At 28.4% G+C, this 18,205-nt stretch overlaps 2 protein-coding genes across 2 annotated transcripts; both read right to left on the reverse strand.

The window, feature by feature from the left end:
• Nucleotides 1–357: 357 nt before the first annotated feature.
• LOC108345851 (alpha-dioxygenase PIOX) lies at nucleotides 358–4,359 on the reverse strand. The gene is made up of 10 exons (XM_052867682.1): nucleotides 4,231–4,359; nucleotides 3,830–4,093; nucleotides 3,525–3,674; nucleotides 3,282–3,415; nucleotides 2,607–2,820; nucleotides 2,342–2,487; nucleotides 1,560–1,787; nucleotides 1,071–1,273; nucleotides 728–971; nucleotides 358–609 (listed from the first exon to the last, which is right to left on the reverse strand). Exons 1-10 carry the CDS (start codon nucleotides 4,351–4,353, stop codon nucleotides 384–386), a joined length of 1,932 nt encoding a protein of 643 aa, XP_052723642.1. The 5' UTR covers nucleotides 4,354–4,359; the 3' UTR covers nucleotides 358–383.
• Nucleotides 4,360–13,871: 9,512 nt separating this feature from the next.
• Nucleotides 13,872–17,901, reverse strand: LOC108343802 (WAT1-related protein At3g28050). Its single transcript, XM_017582191.2, has 7 exons — nucleotides 17,679–17,901; nucleotides 17,525–17,590; nucleotides 17,307–17,420; nucleotides 16,543–16,789; nucleotides 16,003–16,161; nucleotides 15,763–15,914; nucleotides 13,872–14,312 (listed from the first exon to the last, which is right to left on the reverse strand). The coding sequence occupies exons 1-7, from the start codon at nucleotides 17,867–17,869 to the stop codon at nucleotides 14,132–14,134; spliced, it is 1,110 nt and encodes a 369-aa protein (XP_017437680.1). The 5' UTR covers nucleotides 17,870–17,901; the 3' UTR covers nucleotides 13,872–14,131.
• Nucleotides 17,902–18,205: the final 304 nt, after the last annotated feature.

Raw genomic sequence — 18,205 nt, forward strand, 5'->3', positions numbered from 1 at the left:
TTGAAAATAAAATAATCTTGTTGTTGAAGTCTTGTACCCCTAGAAGCGATTAGGCCCCTAGAAAATCAATCATAAAAAATTAATTATTGAAATTTCAAAACAACGAATTTATTTGTCATATAAGTCATTATTTTAAGAAAATTTCAATAAGCATTTGGATGGGTAGAATTTAACAAGTGAAATAAACATACTTTAAAGATACATAACTACGTACAATTTTATTTTTTCCTTAGATGGGTAGAGTTTTCATTCATAAACTCATATACATTGCACTCAGACACACATAGGTCGAAATTTAGAGTTTTACAAGATACAAATAAACATATCAATTCAAACTTAACAAAAGATAGATCCAAATAAAACACATAAATATCGAAATTACATTAATGAGGAACACGAAGGTAAAGAGGAACATGATTGGGTGAGTTTGGAAGTGAATCCCAAACTGAGAAAGCACTAGAAGAGTTCAACCACTTGTGTGTCATTTCAGGGTAGTGGCGATCAATCACATCTTTCAAACTCTCAGTTGTGTTCACCCATTCAAGTCCCTTTTTAGTGTATGTTTCTTCATTATAGTTGCTTGTGAAGAACCTATCAGCTTCCAGCCTCCTGCAAATCCACAATAAATGTTTCAAAATCAATTCATAAAACAGAAAGTCCAAAAATTACACTTAAAAACAGACAATGAATCCTTTAGAATATTGGTATTTTAATGTTATTCCTTTACCTGCTTGCCATGACGAGGAATATTACAAAAGCTGTCTCGCTGATTGCAAAACCCTTTATTTTCTTCTCTGCCATGAGACCTACAAGTAGATCAAGTTCTTCAACATCATCCCCATATACCTCTTCCAATACTTGAATTGCTTCGTTATCATCTGTTAGATCTTCCCACTTTGAGATAGGTATCAACAGTAATGACCTCCTAAACTGGTTGTATCTAGCCACATTCCTTTCCCTATCCCTGTAAACTGCATCATAATTTTAGGGTTAATAACTAGATATAATATATATCTTAAGATTAAAACTATACATAAACTTTTACATACATATGTATGTATATATCTTACTTTCAAGAGCAGCTAGGTCCACATGTTCAGACCTTTCTGTGCCATCCATGTTCTGTGGTACGAGGTCCCTTAGCCACTCTGGATAATTCCAAAGCTCTAATGCTCCACAAGCTTGGTGACCCATTGACACAAGTTGTCTTGCAACTCCTATTTCTGTTAGAGTCTTCTCTCCAGGAAGTCCAATCAGGTTTTTCATAGGGATTCTACAATGCCAAATGGAAAGAGAAATTTTGGTCAAAGATAATGATAAAATGCTTCAAATTATTGAGATAATTTAACTTTATGGCTATTAAACACACCCAAAATGGAAAGAGAAATGTATTAATCTAAAAAATAAGAATAATTCTTAAAAACAATATAAGTTATTGAAGAATTCAGTATCAGTTTAAGTGGTGTGAAGTTTAAGAATTCTTATAAATTATAAATAGAAACAGATGTAGTAATGTCTTTGGGAAAAGAAAAGGTTAAGGTAAGATTTTATTATCATACTCTTTGATTACTGGTAGAGATTTGTTTGGCCCAGGAGTTGCAGATAGGTCTCTCAGATGCAGGTTATCAGGTAGTAGTGGGTGCATTCTATAGACACTCGTAAATTCTTCTGTTAAAGAGTATGTGACACCATGATTTTCTGGCTTCTTCATACCAACAAATCCTCCCAAGATGGACCCACCAACATGTCCAAATGTATCCTTAAACTTCTTCCCCAAGAGTCCATACCTGAAAAACAAACAATAATTTCAAAAAAATAAATAGATTACAAATGATTATTCGAGAGTTTTTATCCATTTATATGATTGATGTAATCGATTATCATAGAGTTTTTATCCATTTACACTGTTGGTGATCGATTAAAAACCTACTGTAACTGATTATTAGAGAAATTTTGCCTATATAAGATTATATAAAGTCGTGCTCACGACTTCACGACTTCATTACACAGCAATCAATTATAAAGCTTTGTAATTGATTATCAGCCTCTAAAATCATTTTTGGACGTAGGACTTTATTTCTGATTACTATATTAGAGAGAAGTCATCCAGGAAACACGACTTCTTCTTCATTTGAAGTTGGCTGGACGCTCACAACTTGCTTAATTTTCAAATTTTTTGTTCCATATACGTACAATGTATTTCATTTTTGTCTATATAGATAAAAAAAAACCACATTTTGAATATAAATTAAAAAAAGCAGCTTGAAAAATATTTCAGTAGATAAATTTTTTAATGTAAACTGTACTGTGTCAGAAAATTGTGTGGTGTGGAGAGGCTTACCAGTTGGCACGCATTCCTGCAAGTAGAGTATCTGTTTTAAGAAGCTCCACAGTCCAATCAATGGTGTGAACCTTTGCAATCACAGCTGAAGTCACCAATCTTGCATGGCGATAGAGTTCTTCATCATTCAAATGAGGGTAATATTTCTGAAACAGTACAGTAAAAAACAGGTATTTAGTTAATATTTTCTTTTCATTAATGAATTTGTTTTTAAAATAAGATTGGTTACTCTTTTTTTCCATGATGAAATTTATGATTATTATACCTTGAGAGAATCACAAACTGCATTGTGTTCCTGAATGAAAAGGGACTGCAGAGTTGAAACACCAGCCCAACTGTTGCGGATGTCACCTGAAACTGCTGTTCCATTTTCGTTATGCAGAAGGTTTCCATCCTTTGATATGTTTAGCTTTCCATCTTTGAAAGTCCTCACTTTCTGTAAAACTTCTCCATTGCTTCCATACACAGCACTTCCATCCCTATTTCATCAACCAAATCCATGCAACTTAAACATAGAGACTATACCAATAACTTTCATATCAGCTACTTTTACTTTTACATTAGTCCAATGTGCTAAAGAAGGCAGGTTAACAAAGACTATTATATTATTATTGATAATATCATATTATTATTATTATTATTATTATCTATTTGAGATAAATTTTTATTTTGTTGATATTCTTTATTATAATATTATCATTTTTATGACATGAATCCTAAAGCTCAAATAGTTTTATAAATATAAGTTATCTTTTTTTTTCTCTTTTCAAATTATAATTTCTGTCGGTATCATTGCTTAGTACATATCGATGTGCTCCTCATTTAAAAACTAATTTTTCTGAAATTATGTTAGTCAACTCAGTATAAGAAGTACGAATGATAAACTTATCAACATTAACCTTTAACTTTTCGCTGAGGTAAAGTGTAGTAGAAATATTACCACCATGGTGTTCGAATGTTGGATGATCCGGTTTTGATCTCATAGAATCCAGTGGGAATTTCCTTAGTTTTGAAGAATTTGAAAGATTTTAGAGGGCATTGGCCTGCAACTTCTTTTGGTGCACTCAGTTCAATCTGCATACATATATATAGATATGTATCAAAATTCCACGAACAAATTAAATTAAATACCTTCTTATTATCACAATAAAAAACATCATCATGGTTTTAGAAATTGATTGACCTGTTTGGTATCCTCAAGATGATCGATCCAATCGTGAATCATGAACTGAATCCAAGAAGCTGCAATCACGTTGAATTGCTTCCCTGTGTCCTTGTATGTCCTCCTGGCTAGTAGCTTTGTTGCTACCACCATTGGATCAGGCTTCAATAGCTGCACACACACAAAACTATGCCTTCAAAATTCACCATCATCAAAGCAACACAATCATATAGAACAAGTCAACAAACTATAGCACTAAAAACACTGATCTTTTATGAAATTATAACTAGCTTTATATATATATATATATATATATGATTGTTGACCTTTTTCTTCTGATCAACAGGGAGCATGTTTCTGCCAAAGAAAGTTCCTTGGCTGCCAGCAACTTCATTGAAAGGATCATTATATTTTCCATCAGCTGTTCTGTATGGAAAATCTGAAGGGTTGAACCTAATCCCAGTTGGTGTTGTTCCAACGTTGAAGAGGTTGTACTCTTGGTGAAGGTGACGTCTGATAGCCAGATACAATAGCCCTAAGAAAACAGGCAGACGAGGCCATATCCCCAGCTTGTCAATGGAATGAACAATCTGCATAAAACAGACTCATTTCGTGATGATCACAACTTAATTAAAGCTCTGATAATTAATGCTTTGAAAATGATGTCATAATACTATCACTAATGTAATTCATGTTATGATAATATGACGTAGAGGGAATTATATACAATGAAGAGAAAAGCATCTATTATGGTCATTTTTGCCACAGCTTCATGGAAGTCTTTGTGGATGAACTGGTGAAGAACATTTGCAAAAAGGTTTCTGATGGAATCCGTTATCTCAGACCACATGTTTGCTAAAACGAAGATATAATTAATGAGTTTGATATATGAATGTGTATATTTTTCTAAGGTTGCACTTCTATTTATAGGCCCTTAGCTTAGAAATATTACTTTCAATTTTGCATTTTGGCTGGCCGAACTCACCACATATGTATTCAAACCCTAACGTGGTCATCGAAAAACAACTATCTGCTTGTCTTTTTGTGTGGAAAATGTTCCAAGGTTGTCATGTAACAAAAAATAATTATGATTACTTACATATCCTCTTTCTCTTACATTTCTTTCTCTGATCATGATTCATCATGTTTTAATATTCTTTTTTCTTTCTTTTATGTAAAATGAACATAATTGTTAAAAATGGTTAAACGAAAAAAGTAATGCTTGCATTAATGCCATTTTCATTTATTCTTTTTATCAAACAAATACTCCATCTTTTACTAATTCGTGCACGAAAAAAAAAGTGTCTTTATTCTTGCTTTTGAAAAGTTCCAAGACGTTAGATTTGGTCATATATTTACTGCCACTTTTCTTCTGTTTACTTTTCATTTTAATGGCTGCATAAGAAAATTCTAACATTTTTGTCTTTGACAAATCGTTTTCTATTTAGTTCTTATGTGGTCAACAAAAACCCTACGCTAAGAGATAAACTAATGAACAAAATGTATTTTTTTATATAAGAAATAAAACCACAAGGATAATAAGGAGTAGTTGGCAGTATTTTATCCATTTATTCTATAGCAACGTAAGGTTATGTTTACTAATTTAATTTTAAATGAACAAATTGCCTGACAAAAGAAAACACATGATAAAGATTAGTGGGAAATTATTTAATCGTTGACTAGAGCAGAAAAGATCATAATTGCATTAGCAATAATAATTGTTTGATGAAATTTTTATCAATGTTTTCTCACCCATGTTGTGGTGCTTTAAATTTCGTATAAACATTAATCCAAACACACTATTATAATGTTTGTTTAACCATTTCTATCTTTCTTGCTCCATATAATTTGAGAATTTATATATTTATACTTGAAAAAACTGTTTATTTGTGAGCAATTTTTTTTAGTTATAAACAAGTGTGTAAAAATAAAATTAATGATAAATTTCACCTCAAGCCATGTGTAACATACTTTCTTACTTGTTAAAAAGTTAATTTTATTTCTAATTTAATTTTATAAAAGTATCTTTATATTAAAATGCTGTAACTTAATGTTATCTCTACATTTATAATATATACTTGAAAAAATTATATAACTATTAAAAATATTGTTAATATTGAGAGAAAAAATAAGCGTAAAAAGGAGATGAAGTCTAGACAAAGAATGATGAAGTCAAGAACGAAGGCTAGGAATACTTGCACGAACAGTCAACTCACAACATCTATGGAAATCACACACAATAGCATTACAAAAGGGGCAAAGTGTTCACCAAATTTATTAATTTGATAACTCTGATGATTTCAAATAAAAAATGTTAAGATTGAATATATTTTAGTTCTTAAATTTTAATAAGAAATTGAAATTTGTATTTATTTAAAACTTTGATGCAATTTAGTCTTTAAATTTTTAAAAATTAATAAATATAGTCCTTGTAACTTAATTTCGTTAAAAATAATTTATGTGTCAAGTGATGTTTTTGGTTGACCGTTTGAGTTATTTAATGTTTGACACATTATAACTAAAATATCATCCTCAAAAAGTTGTTTGACATATAAAAAATATTAACACATATAGATTAAGAAGACTATATATACTCCTTATTGCGCCTTGCCTCGGATTCTAACAACTACGTGCACACTCCTGCTCGGATTCACCTCCACTCTTCTCTTATATTATGGTCAGATCTTGCTCTCTTTTCTATCGAGGCCATTATTTTCGATGCCGATGAGGTTTAGCTTCACACTCATCTTCTCTTTATTTGTTTTGTTTTTTCTCGATATTGGTTTATTCCAACGGTGATTAGGGTTTATTGGAGATATTCCAAGGGATAGTTGGAATCAAATGGAGATGTTGAAGAAAACAATTCCTTTTGATGATTTGTATTGTTTATGAAATTTGGAAAATTGTTTTTAATTGTTTAAGATGATTGTGTAATTTTCTAGAATTATTTTCTAAATGCATGTTGCTAATTGTTGATTGTCATGTATGTGTATTAATATTGATTGTTAATTGTCATGTATGTGTATTAATATTGATTGTTAATTGTAATTAAAATTAAAGAATTTAAGTTGAAGTAGAGACTGTAAGTCTATATCTATTTTGTCTTTTCAGTTTAATGTATTAGATTAGTTGTTTTATAATTGATCTAATATCTTTTTTATTACAAAATCGATCTAATAAATTAAGGGTGTTTGCTAACTAACTAGATCAAGAGAATCATAATTATTTATCGATTAACGCTAATGAAAGTTACATCAACTAACATTTACTTAACTATTTTTCTATCATTTTCAGCCATCACTGATCAGATTAATGACTTTTTAATTTACTCTAACTATCTTAATCTGCATTGGTAGCAATAACATTGTGACAAATTTTTATTCAATATACCATATTTTTTGTGGTTAGAAAATTCTAACCACTATAATTTTAATATAACATATTAAAATTATAAAACTATACAGTCATCACTTTACAATATTACAGCTTTTAATAAGTTTTAACCTATTATAGAAAAATAACTATAGAAATACTGTGTTAAAAAAAAGTGATATTTAATCTCCCACCATTCAACTCTCTCACCACTTTCAGCAAGAGAGTGCTATTAATATACTATATAATATATTGTTTTAAATAGGATTGTTATTTATTATATTATTTTACATATTTTAGTGTGTTAAAATAATAAAAGTCCATTATTAACATTCTTCTATTCTCCAAACATTTCCCTCCAGTTTTACAAAGAGAAATATCATTAATATACTCTTTTAAAATATATTTAATAATTTTAGTTAAAAACTGTAAAGATATTCATAAAATTTATATTTATCAAGTATTTGATAAAAGAGTCTTCCAATGCAATGCATAGACAGAAAGAAACAAAATACGCCATGTTGGGCTGCAAAGGGAGCAAAAGAATGAGTCAAAATCAAGAAGGATTCCATCACTGGCTGCGGAGACACCATTTCAGAATAAAACAATATTTATTTTCTCTATTTAAATTATTAATTATAAATTAAATTAATTAATATCATTTATTCTTTGATTACTATTTTATCTTATAATTTATGTCAAATAAAAAATAAAAATAAATGTACGTCTGGTGCTTACACGCTTGCCTTTGTCTCCCTCCACGTGTCCATAGCGTCTAATAAAACTTGTTAGTTACTGTAAACGGTATATAAGAGAGTGTTAGTTGTAAAATAATTAATTTTAGGGTTAAATATGTTTTTAGTCTCTAAAGTATTCGTTTCTGATTTTCGTCCCCTTTCAAATTAAGTAAGGTATAATTTGGTCCTCATTCTTTTCGAAACGTTCGTTTTAGTCCTCGAAATTTTGAAAGAGAACCAAATTGTACCTTACTTTGAAAGAGAGATGAAAACCAGAAACGACCAATAGTTTAGGGACTAAAAACATATTTAACCCTTAATTTTAAAATAAATCTCTCAAAAGAGTAAGAAAAAGTATAAGTTATTTTTCTTACTCTCAATCTATATTTTAATTATAGATTGACTTGTCACTATACTTTAATTAACAAATATTAATTCAATCATGATACTTAACGTTACAACGGGATTAAATCAATTTATTTGAACATTAACCCATACTATTAAGGAAGCAAATATGATTATAATAATTTTTTCAATTTTATTCCTTTTAAATGTCTTCAATTCCATTTTTTTTAAAGTAAGTTAATATAATTTATATCTATGTATAAAAGAGTTTTCTCTCTTTTATGTCTCTTTTTCAATTTTACCCTTTAAATAATTTTTTTAAAATTGAAATAATTATTTTAATAATTTTGGTCTTCAAGTTTTATTTTTTAATTTGCCAAATTTTTTTAAACTTAATCATTTTTTAATTATAAATTTACCTAAAAATGAAAACTATTCACAATAAAATTATAAAAAAATATTTATATTTACAATAAAATTTTAAAAATTATTTTTTATTATCATAAAAAACACACACACACACACACGTTTTTACTGGTGTTTTTTTAACAGCCTTACATTATGATAGTGAATGATAGATATATCACTAATTAAAGATAATTTATCATAAAAGAGACATGAACAATAAATATTATTTACGTCACATAAATTTAATAAAAAAAGTTATATTAATATATTTGAAAAGTGAAACAAATTGAGAACATCTAAATAAAATTAAAAAGATCATTATAATAGTGAAATAAAAGACTTTCTTTAACATTAAACAAAATAAAGATTTATTGATCTTCAAAGTTTAAGAAAAAGTTCCCATGAAATCGTTCCAATAGTTCATTGTCTCATTAATTATAAACATATTGAATAGTTGAAAGTAATCAAGTTTCGATAGAGACATGTTTAGTTTTTCTTTAATTGTACGAAAGTGTTGTATAGATAATGTTATCATCAATATGCAGCCAATCAAATTTAGCAGTGTATAGATTTTTCTTTTTGGAAAAAAAAAAAGAGAGGAAAATTTAAATACGTGCCATCAACGATTATTATTATTTTCCAATAAAAGAGGTGTATTAGATGAATAAATTATTAAAATATTTTTAGCATATTTTTATATAATTTGAAAGTATAGTGGTAAGAAAAAAACAATAATAAATAATTCAGATTGAAAAATTTTAGCGTGTTAAGATTTTTTTATATATATTATATTCAAATCTTTTGGCTAAAAAAAAGTAGTAAGCATAATAGCTACAAATAAATTAATAGGAAGAAATAAATCTAATAGATTTTTGTAGTAAAATATTTTTGGTGCAAATGGTTTGTGTCCATAGGACGTAAGTTATCACAAAAGACAAAACGTTTCGAAATTTTAAAACGTTTAACATGAGGATATGAAAAATCAAATCATAAAAAGTCGGCAATGTAAATAACAATAATATATGACAAAAAGTGATTTGACAAATGCATATATATACGAACAAAAATAGTACAATTATGAATGGAGCAACCATATTTTCTTATCATGGAAATAAAACTGACGACAAACGTAATAGGGGGTTCTACATAAGAAACACATGTAGATATATAAAACATTGAAAATTTTGAAACTAAAAAAAATAAAATTAAGCCTAATTTCTTTTCAGACACACAGATAAAATAAATAAGTAAAATGACTTTAATTTGTAATTTGGAAGAATGTAAAAAATAAATTTTTAAGAATTGATAAAATATTTTAAATAATGAGACTATGTTATTTTAATATTATTAATAAAAGATATAAATAGAAGTTTTATTAAAAAGTTTCATTACTTAATTTTTTAAAACTTATTATCTGAATATTTTTTTTATTCTCTTTAAGAGTTTCAACGGTTGAACTATATGTTTGAAGATCATGGAGTGCTTATGTGATTACGGTGACAATATCTTCATTTACAATCGATCCATTATCATGAAAAAGTAAGTTGATTTCTACTATTTTTCTATGTTTTCTCTAATTTTCAATGCATGCAGTATGACTCTGTCGCGTGTATAATTTAAGTCTTCTATTAGGTTCTCTGTTGATTAGTAATTCTAACCACATATCCTGATTATGTTTTCGTGGTTTGTAAGTACAGATAGAGTTACTTGAGTGGAAAAGCAGTTTAGGCATTTTGATATATGTAAGCTTCTCACATGTAAGGGAAGCTAAATGTTTGTTCTAAACCTTTAAGTTGTTTGGTAGTTTGATTTGGTATGGTAGAATTGTATGAAATCAGTTATGGACATCTGCTTTGAGTTCTATGATAATGTATTATGCGACATATTGAAATTGGTAGTTTATATGGTGAATTCTTGTTATGAAATGTTTGTTGAATTGTGCTTGATTCTTGATGATTGTGGATGATGAGTTGTTGTTTTGGTGGATCAATTAGTTACTGAACTTTTGTTTGACAATAGGTCAGAGATTGTTTCTAATAAAAAATGGGGGTTTGGACAAGTGAAATTCTAGAGGAGTTTTTGAGGGAACCAAGTGTTTGGAATCTGTATTTATGTCAATTAGGACTTTTTTAGCCACTTAGTTCACTAAAATCTGGTTCGTAGCATATGAAATCTGTTAGTTGTGTTTTGGGGTAGTTAATTGGTTTGATTAGATGGACTAAATTGTTGGACAAGTGAGAAAATTGGTACTCACTCTAAGTTGTAAACCTATTTTCAAATCAATTATTGTGCCAATGATATTAATTTGATCATTTTGATAGGTATTTAATGCATTTAGATCAAGTATCTTAGTTTTGCATCTTCTGGTATAGCATTAAGCAGCCATGTGTGGTGTTGGACACTGCCAAACCCAAGCACCATTGGGCTCTAGGACGTTGAGCGCCACCCTAGGTGTTGAGCGCCACGAAGTCAATGTTCTTTTTGACTTTTGAGTGTTGAGCAGTGGACTAAGATGTTGAGTGCCACTTTTTCCTACAGTTCTAGATATGGTTTTTCCAGTAATTCGCTAGGTAAGGGATCTTACTTGCTGAGTGACCCCTATTATGATAGCATTGTGATGATTTTCTATAATCTTTGACTTATGTTTGTTCAAACTATGTTTTATGGATTTTACCTTGTTTATATTGGAAATTTTGTGTATATTTGATGAATGATACATATGAATTTGATTTAAATTTGGCATGAGATGGGTTTGTGAGTGAAATTATATATAAGGGTTTCAAGGAGAAATCCTTAAGATGGTTTATGTATAGTGTATGTATTGATATATGATGCTTTGTATTAGGAGTTATTCTGACATTCTTAATAACTTTCAATCCAAAGTAGAGAAAGATAGTTATGTTGTGAAAAGTAGTAGGAGATCCTTAGTCTGATAGTCATTTATTAGCCATAGATGTTTGACAGATTAACCTCAGACCTTCGGGTGTAAGGTCTTTAGAGTTCGATATCAATACATGGATCTAAATGGTCAAAGTCTAGAGTAAATAGTTGGATGTTTATCAATTATTAGTTATTGATGATTAATTATAAATTTGATGTTTGTAAATGATCATATGTGTATTCTTGGATAAAATTAATTTACCATTTTCTTTGTGTTATATGTTTGTGTGTTCTTTTGTTTGCAATGATGATCTTTCTTTATTATGTGAGAAAATGAGAATCTTTATCTAGATCAGGTTTTAGAAAATGGAGAGAATAAGCTTAAATTAGAATTTTATTTTAGTTGATTTTGTATATATCTATGTGAAAATATATGGATGTATATATGCTTTCCAAATAAACTTCAGGTTGCACTTTAGTTCTTTAAGTGTAAAAGAATTTGCTAAACTTCCCTATCTTATATATATTTTCCTATTATAGTTATATTTAGATAATTGTAATAGTTTCGTATATGCATTCTTTCTAACTATTCTATTAAATATATGATGATTCCTATAATATATTAGTAATATTAAAAATTTGGATGTTACATAATTTAAGACTAATTGTATTTATAATGAATTTATGTTTGAGTTTTTTTTTTAAGTTAGTCGTTCAAATTTTCTATTTTATTTTCAGAAGAGTTTTTTATATTACAGAAAAATTATTTTATTTTGAATTAAAATTAATTTATACATAAAATAATGTATAAAAATTTGCTTATATGAATTCTTTAAATTATTATTTTAACAACTCATTACATTGTCTTTTCTTGGGGTGTGTTGTCTTTTCTGAGGGTGTGTTTCTTTCCATATATGTAGTATGTAAACGGATGGATTTGTGAGTATATAGTTGTTTGTTTCAGCTGATGGGTATCCTAATTCTAACAACTCATTACATTGTCTTTTCTTATTTGCATTCTCACATTGATAGGGAGATAAGTAGGAATGTACAAAAAACGATTTATTAATTCTATTTTACTTTTAACTTCTTTTATGATACATTATTATCCGTTAAAATCACCAGATCTTTAAAATATGGAAATTTTCAAAATGTAGATAAAATATAAAAAATAATAAATCATAATATCACAACAATAATAATTATTATTATGCAATAAAACGTATAATTAAGTTTATAAAATATTTATCTGAGTAAAATACTGCTAACATGAGCAATTTATGTCAATGTTGATCGACAGTATCAGAAAATCTTAAAATTATATTATTCTTACGCATTTATTAATCTTATTGATGATTATATTATTCTTAACATATGTTAGAAAAATGGAGAAGGATATGGTTTTTCCTCTCTCTCTAATAATTATTCCCTCTAACATTATTATTGAGATTAGGACTACACATGTAATAAAAAGAATTAATCATGTTCTATATTCAAGAATACACTAGCATGTTTAACATGAACAATATAATAGTCTTTATTGTAATTTTAAATTGCTACACATCAAGCTATAAGAAACAATTCAAATATTCTAATGCCATAATTTGGCTAAAAGTTATAATTCAAATCGTTTAAAATAAATTAAGAAAGGAAACATGTAACAAACTTACCATCATTATTCAACTATATTAAAACACGTTATTTAGATATAAATAAAAATATAATTAATAATATCTATTAAACCAACATCAATCATTACATATATAATATCACAACCAACTCATTAAAATCAGTCACATTTCATTATGAATAAAATAAACTAAGAAAAAATTTATATATAATTTAAATCCTTATTGTTTCTTTACTTAAAGGAGCAAACTGTCACCCAGACGATTTAAAAATATCTGCAACTAAAAAAGTTTTAATTGTCAATTGAAGTTATTTCCATATCAATTCTTTTCCAAATAAATCTATTCCGATTCAAATGGTTTTAAGTAAGAGAATTTATTCTGATAAAAATTTTCATTAACTAGGATGATAGTATTCTATGCCTAAACCTCTAGGATTACCTGTAATCTCCAAGCAGATTAATAGATCAATAAAAACTTAAAAAGAATGGAAAGAAATAATAATAATATTAATTTTAGAAAAATATATTTTTTATAAAATAAAAGTTGATTAAGTGATTTTCTATTTATAATTAGATCTTTTAATAAAAAAGTAATTGAGTTCCATTTTTAAAAACTATTTATATTCTTAACTATTTTCTATACCCTTATAATATTTGAGAACAAGAATTTAAAAAAATTATAAAAAATATTTACACTGAAATCATGTGTTAATACAATTTTTATAAAAGAAAGAAAAAGAAGTAAAAATAAAAAGGTAAAATAATGTTTATAGACACGATTTTAATAAAATAAATTTTAAAAAAGTTAAATTCTAAGTATCCCTAAGCAAACGTAATATTATAAAAACGAAGTAAAAAATGTTTGAAAGTAAAATTTTAATATAAAAAAATTGATCGATAAATTCATATAAGTTTTACTCTTTATGTAAAATTTAAAACTTATCTCTTTTTACAAATTCAACCGGTAATTATTTTAATTAAATCAAGATGATAAAATAAGTCAATCAAATGGCGTGGTTTATTATTTCATCCAACTCTTTTAAAATATAATAGTAGAACAAAATATTGTCTGATAGTAATATTTACTACCATTGATTATCTTTTAACGTTAAATGTTAGATCCTAAACATAATACTATTTTCATACTAAAATAACACAAAACTCCAAAATTTTGTACTACTTTTTTTAAATTTTGTAGATGGAATTTACAAGAGAGGCCACTCAAATTTCTCAGTAGGTGGTGATTCTGTCTTCTATTATACTCTTGCATCTATTTTCTTTGTAGAATTTACAGTTGCATAGCTTTGCAAGAGAGGAACATTCTCAGTGATTGGTGATTCTTGGCTACCAACATCTTCCTCCTCTTCCTTCTGTTCAGTTGCTTTGCCCCACATCACAGTATAAAACCCAATTGATATTACTGTGCCTCCAATCAAACTGCAAAATGCAAGAACAATGATGAGACCAACATACTATATCACTCAAATTGCTTAGTTTCTTTTCTGTCAAAAGTGTATCAGAACTATTAAGTGAAAGTTTGGAACTTTAAGAGGGTTTTGATGACATTAAGTACTGATTAAAATGAAATCTTGATAAGTGTAGAACTGGAAAATAACAAACAAGTGACCAAATTAAGTGTGGCTGGCTCCAGATGAAGGATGAACAAGAAAACAATATCACACGACTGATATATTTGGACAAGTTCCTCTATAAATAATTCTCCTAGGAGAGAAAAATAAGAACAAAAAGTAAAATAAGTTTCTCCATAAACAACATTTCCTTATGCACAAGTTAAAAATCATAATTTAGAGACAACATTGGAGGAAGTCTTTACAAAGGTTATTAAATATGTTTGTAATCTTTAAAATTGGATGCAAAATTGGAATTTGTCCCTATTTTAAACTTTGATATATTTTAATCTCCAAATTTTAAAAATAAATAAATATAATCGTTTTAATCCAACAGTAAAGTTTTTCTGTATTAAAGGACGTTCTAGGCAAACATCGAGTAAATAACTCAAACATCAACCCTAGAATATTGTTTGACATGTTAAAAGAAATTTTATTAGAAAGTGGATTTTTAAAGTCTAACTCAACCTCACAAAAGGTAAAGTTTGCACCTCACTTATATATATATATATATATATATATATATGTGTGTATATATATATATACACACACAAGGATCCTATAATCCTTCATCTATTAAAGGAATGACAGGTGCACAAATCTGCACAAATTATAATATCTAAATTATAAGTAACATAATATTTGATTACCTAATATCCGTTAATAGAATATTTGGCATATCTTAACAAATTTAACATAGTTGGATTAAGAGAATTATATCAATTCATTTGTAAAGCTTGAAGACTAAATTATATCAAAGTTTGAAACAAAGACAAATTTCAATTTTGCGTCAAAGTTTAAGAACTAAAAATATATTTAACTCTTCTACATAAACTTATTTTAACTTATATAAATAAACTTATTTCATTTTTTCTTTTAACTTTTTTTCTTAGAAATGTTCATACAGAAGCTTATCCAAGCATACCCTACATATTCTAAAAATTACATGATATCTCTATTGATGTACCAGTTCTGGACTAAAGGACTAGCTTGGCTTCATTGGAAGTTATAAACTTTTACTTAGGGATCATTGTCTAAGAAACAGAGCGAGTTATATGATAGTGAATTAATTTTCTTAGGAGAGCATCATTACCTTTTATAAAGATTAACCAATTTACACCACCAACACTATTAGCTCTAGTGTTTTTCCAATCCATTTTTACAAGATAGGGAATAGCAATTGCTTTATTCATATGCATTTTCCTAATTAGTTCACTGTGTTCTAAAGAAGAATCAAATGTGAAAATTGCAATACTAACCTTCCAATATATAGAGTATCACCAAGGAACATAACACCCATGGCAACTGCAATAACAATTGAGAGAGGCTTGAACATAGCTACATATACAGGCCCCTTTAGGTGTATTCCCCAGGCATATATTGCACTACTCAAGAACTTGTTAAATATTCCCTAATTACAAAATGCATCATCATCAATCAATTATATTACACTGTATTTTAAGGTGAAAATGCAGGATCATTTTTCAGGGTTGTCTTACAGTGCAAACAATAGAGATCAGGGATATGTCTGGTCTTATTTTCCACGCACTTGAATTTTTCTCCCCAATTAAACCTACAATTGAAGCTACAATGGCTGCATACAAGTTGTAAAAGAACACCATAGTTAGTTCATCCGGGAACTCCTTCAAGATTTCAACCTGTAAAATTGAATATCAGAATTTAAAATTATGAGTACTACCATAATGATTACTTCCATACAAGTAAACCACTTACAACGATTACTCACACTTCTGTTCTGAAACAATTTATGTAATTTGTTTTAGTACAAAACTTACATCCAATAACAGGTGTTGTTTTCCAGATAGATTTGGAGTTTCATCTCAATAACACACAATGTCATTTAATGAAATTCTGTACCATGCATATTAGAGAAGTGAAACTCCAATTCTTAATAGAAAACAACATCAGTAACACTACAATACTGCATCTAAGTTTTGTCCTGTGTTTTACTTTAAGAACCATTGAGGTGAGAAAGTAACACTTCAAGGATCAAATGGGTGATCTACTCATTTCCATACCTGTAAAATAAACCATATAGTAAGCAGTATATTGCAAGCTGTCAGCAGAAGACCACCAAAGGTCCAATTTGTGTCTACTGAAGCAAGAATGCCATTTGATTGTGAAAGTTGAATTGAAGGGGAATTATCAGCGATGATGATCGATTGACCTTTGTAGAAAGTCACAATAAATGCACCTGATATCGATATAATGCTGCCCCAAATCTTAGCTTGGGTAGTTCTACTTCTTATGACTATCTTTTCCATCCTTAATTTGTGGTGGTAAATTGACAAGAAAAAACAAAAGAATGTGTCTGTAAGTAAAATCAAAATTGGTTGCAACCAAAATTTTCCTTTCTTGATTATAAGCTTATAAAACTTGCACATTGGTAGAAAAGTGGTAGGTTGTAAAAATGGAAACTTTTTGAAAGAGAAAATGAGTTTAAGGTTGGTTTCACCAAAACAAAACTGGTTCCACTCTCTAATATAAATTATCATAGGAATTACCAAAAGGGTAAAGTCAGTGTTGGAAAGCTGTGGGATTCTCATTCACAATAATGGAACAGATCTGCCAGGAGTTGTACTTCTGCCATATAACATGAAATATTTTATTTTCATCTTTCGTTTTCACAACCATAGACTATTCAAAAGGTATAATTTTTAAACTAATTACTTTAAAAGCCAACAAATTTATCATCCCAGATGATCCAATTGAATGAAAGTTAATCAAATTACAAAAAAAAAAAAGGAAACTGTTAAATACTATTCAAGACATGAAAATGAACCTGCAAATGACAGCAAGTACGAAGGTGAAGGCAGGAGTGAGGTTGCTGATTGCAGAGGAAAGTGTGGGAGAACTATAACTGATCCCAACATACCCCAGAATCTGAGATGAACACCTGCATCAGAATCCAAAAGTTAGCACAACAGAGTGAAAAATAAAAGGGGTAGGTCAGAAAACTAAATCTAAAAAGCCTTAAACTTTGTGGTGCCCTTTACACACCCTATGAGACCCAGAAGAGCAATTTTGGATAGGATGGAAAAGCTGAGAGGAGGAACCACTCTTAATCTGCAAAGAGACATGAGAAGGAGCCATTGAAGTTTGAGTTCAGTGTTAGGAGCTGAGAAACATAGTCTGTGTAAGATTTGCATCAAACCTTCTGTAGAGAAAAGTAATAGGAAGAAGAACAAGAAAGGCCAAGGAATAGGCATAGGAGACAAAGACATAGCTACTCATCCCTTGCAGAGTGGCTGCTTTGAAGAGAGTGAACAAAGCTGTGTTATTGCATTCATTTGCAACAAGAACGATCAGAGGAAGCAAATCCTTGTAACAGTATCTTCTATCCATCGTTTCAGTCTGAGACACACACACGAAATCTTTGAGGACAATTTGTACTTTATATGTTATAATTTCTTCAGAACTTTTTGTGGCACTTGGTTTACTAATTCATGAAAAATTTTAAAATTTGATTAATTCAGTTTATGATATTAATTATGTCTTACATATATTTAAAGCTAGTTCTAGAAAACTTGAAAATTGAAATTGATATATTTTCTTGCCATTTGTTTATTGAATTAAAACAAATCATTTTAATTAACTATATTTTTAAATGAATAATTAATATACAAGAGACTTTAATATTATTTTAAATTTTAATTTGATAAGAAAAAACTTAAAGGAATA

This window comes from Vigna angularis, chromosome 8, assembly GCF_016808095.1.
Source record: "Vigna angularis cultivar LongXiaoDou No.4 chromosome 8, ASM1680809v1, whole genome shotgun sequence".
Taxonomy (NCBI): Eukaryota; Viridiplantae; Streptophyta; class Magnoliopsida; order Fabales; family Fabaceae; genus Vigna; species Vigna angularis.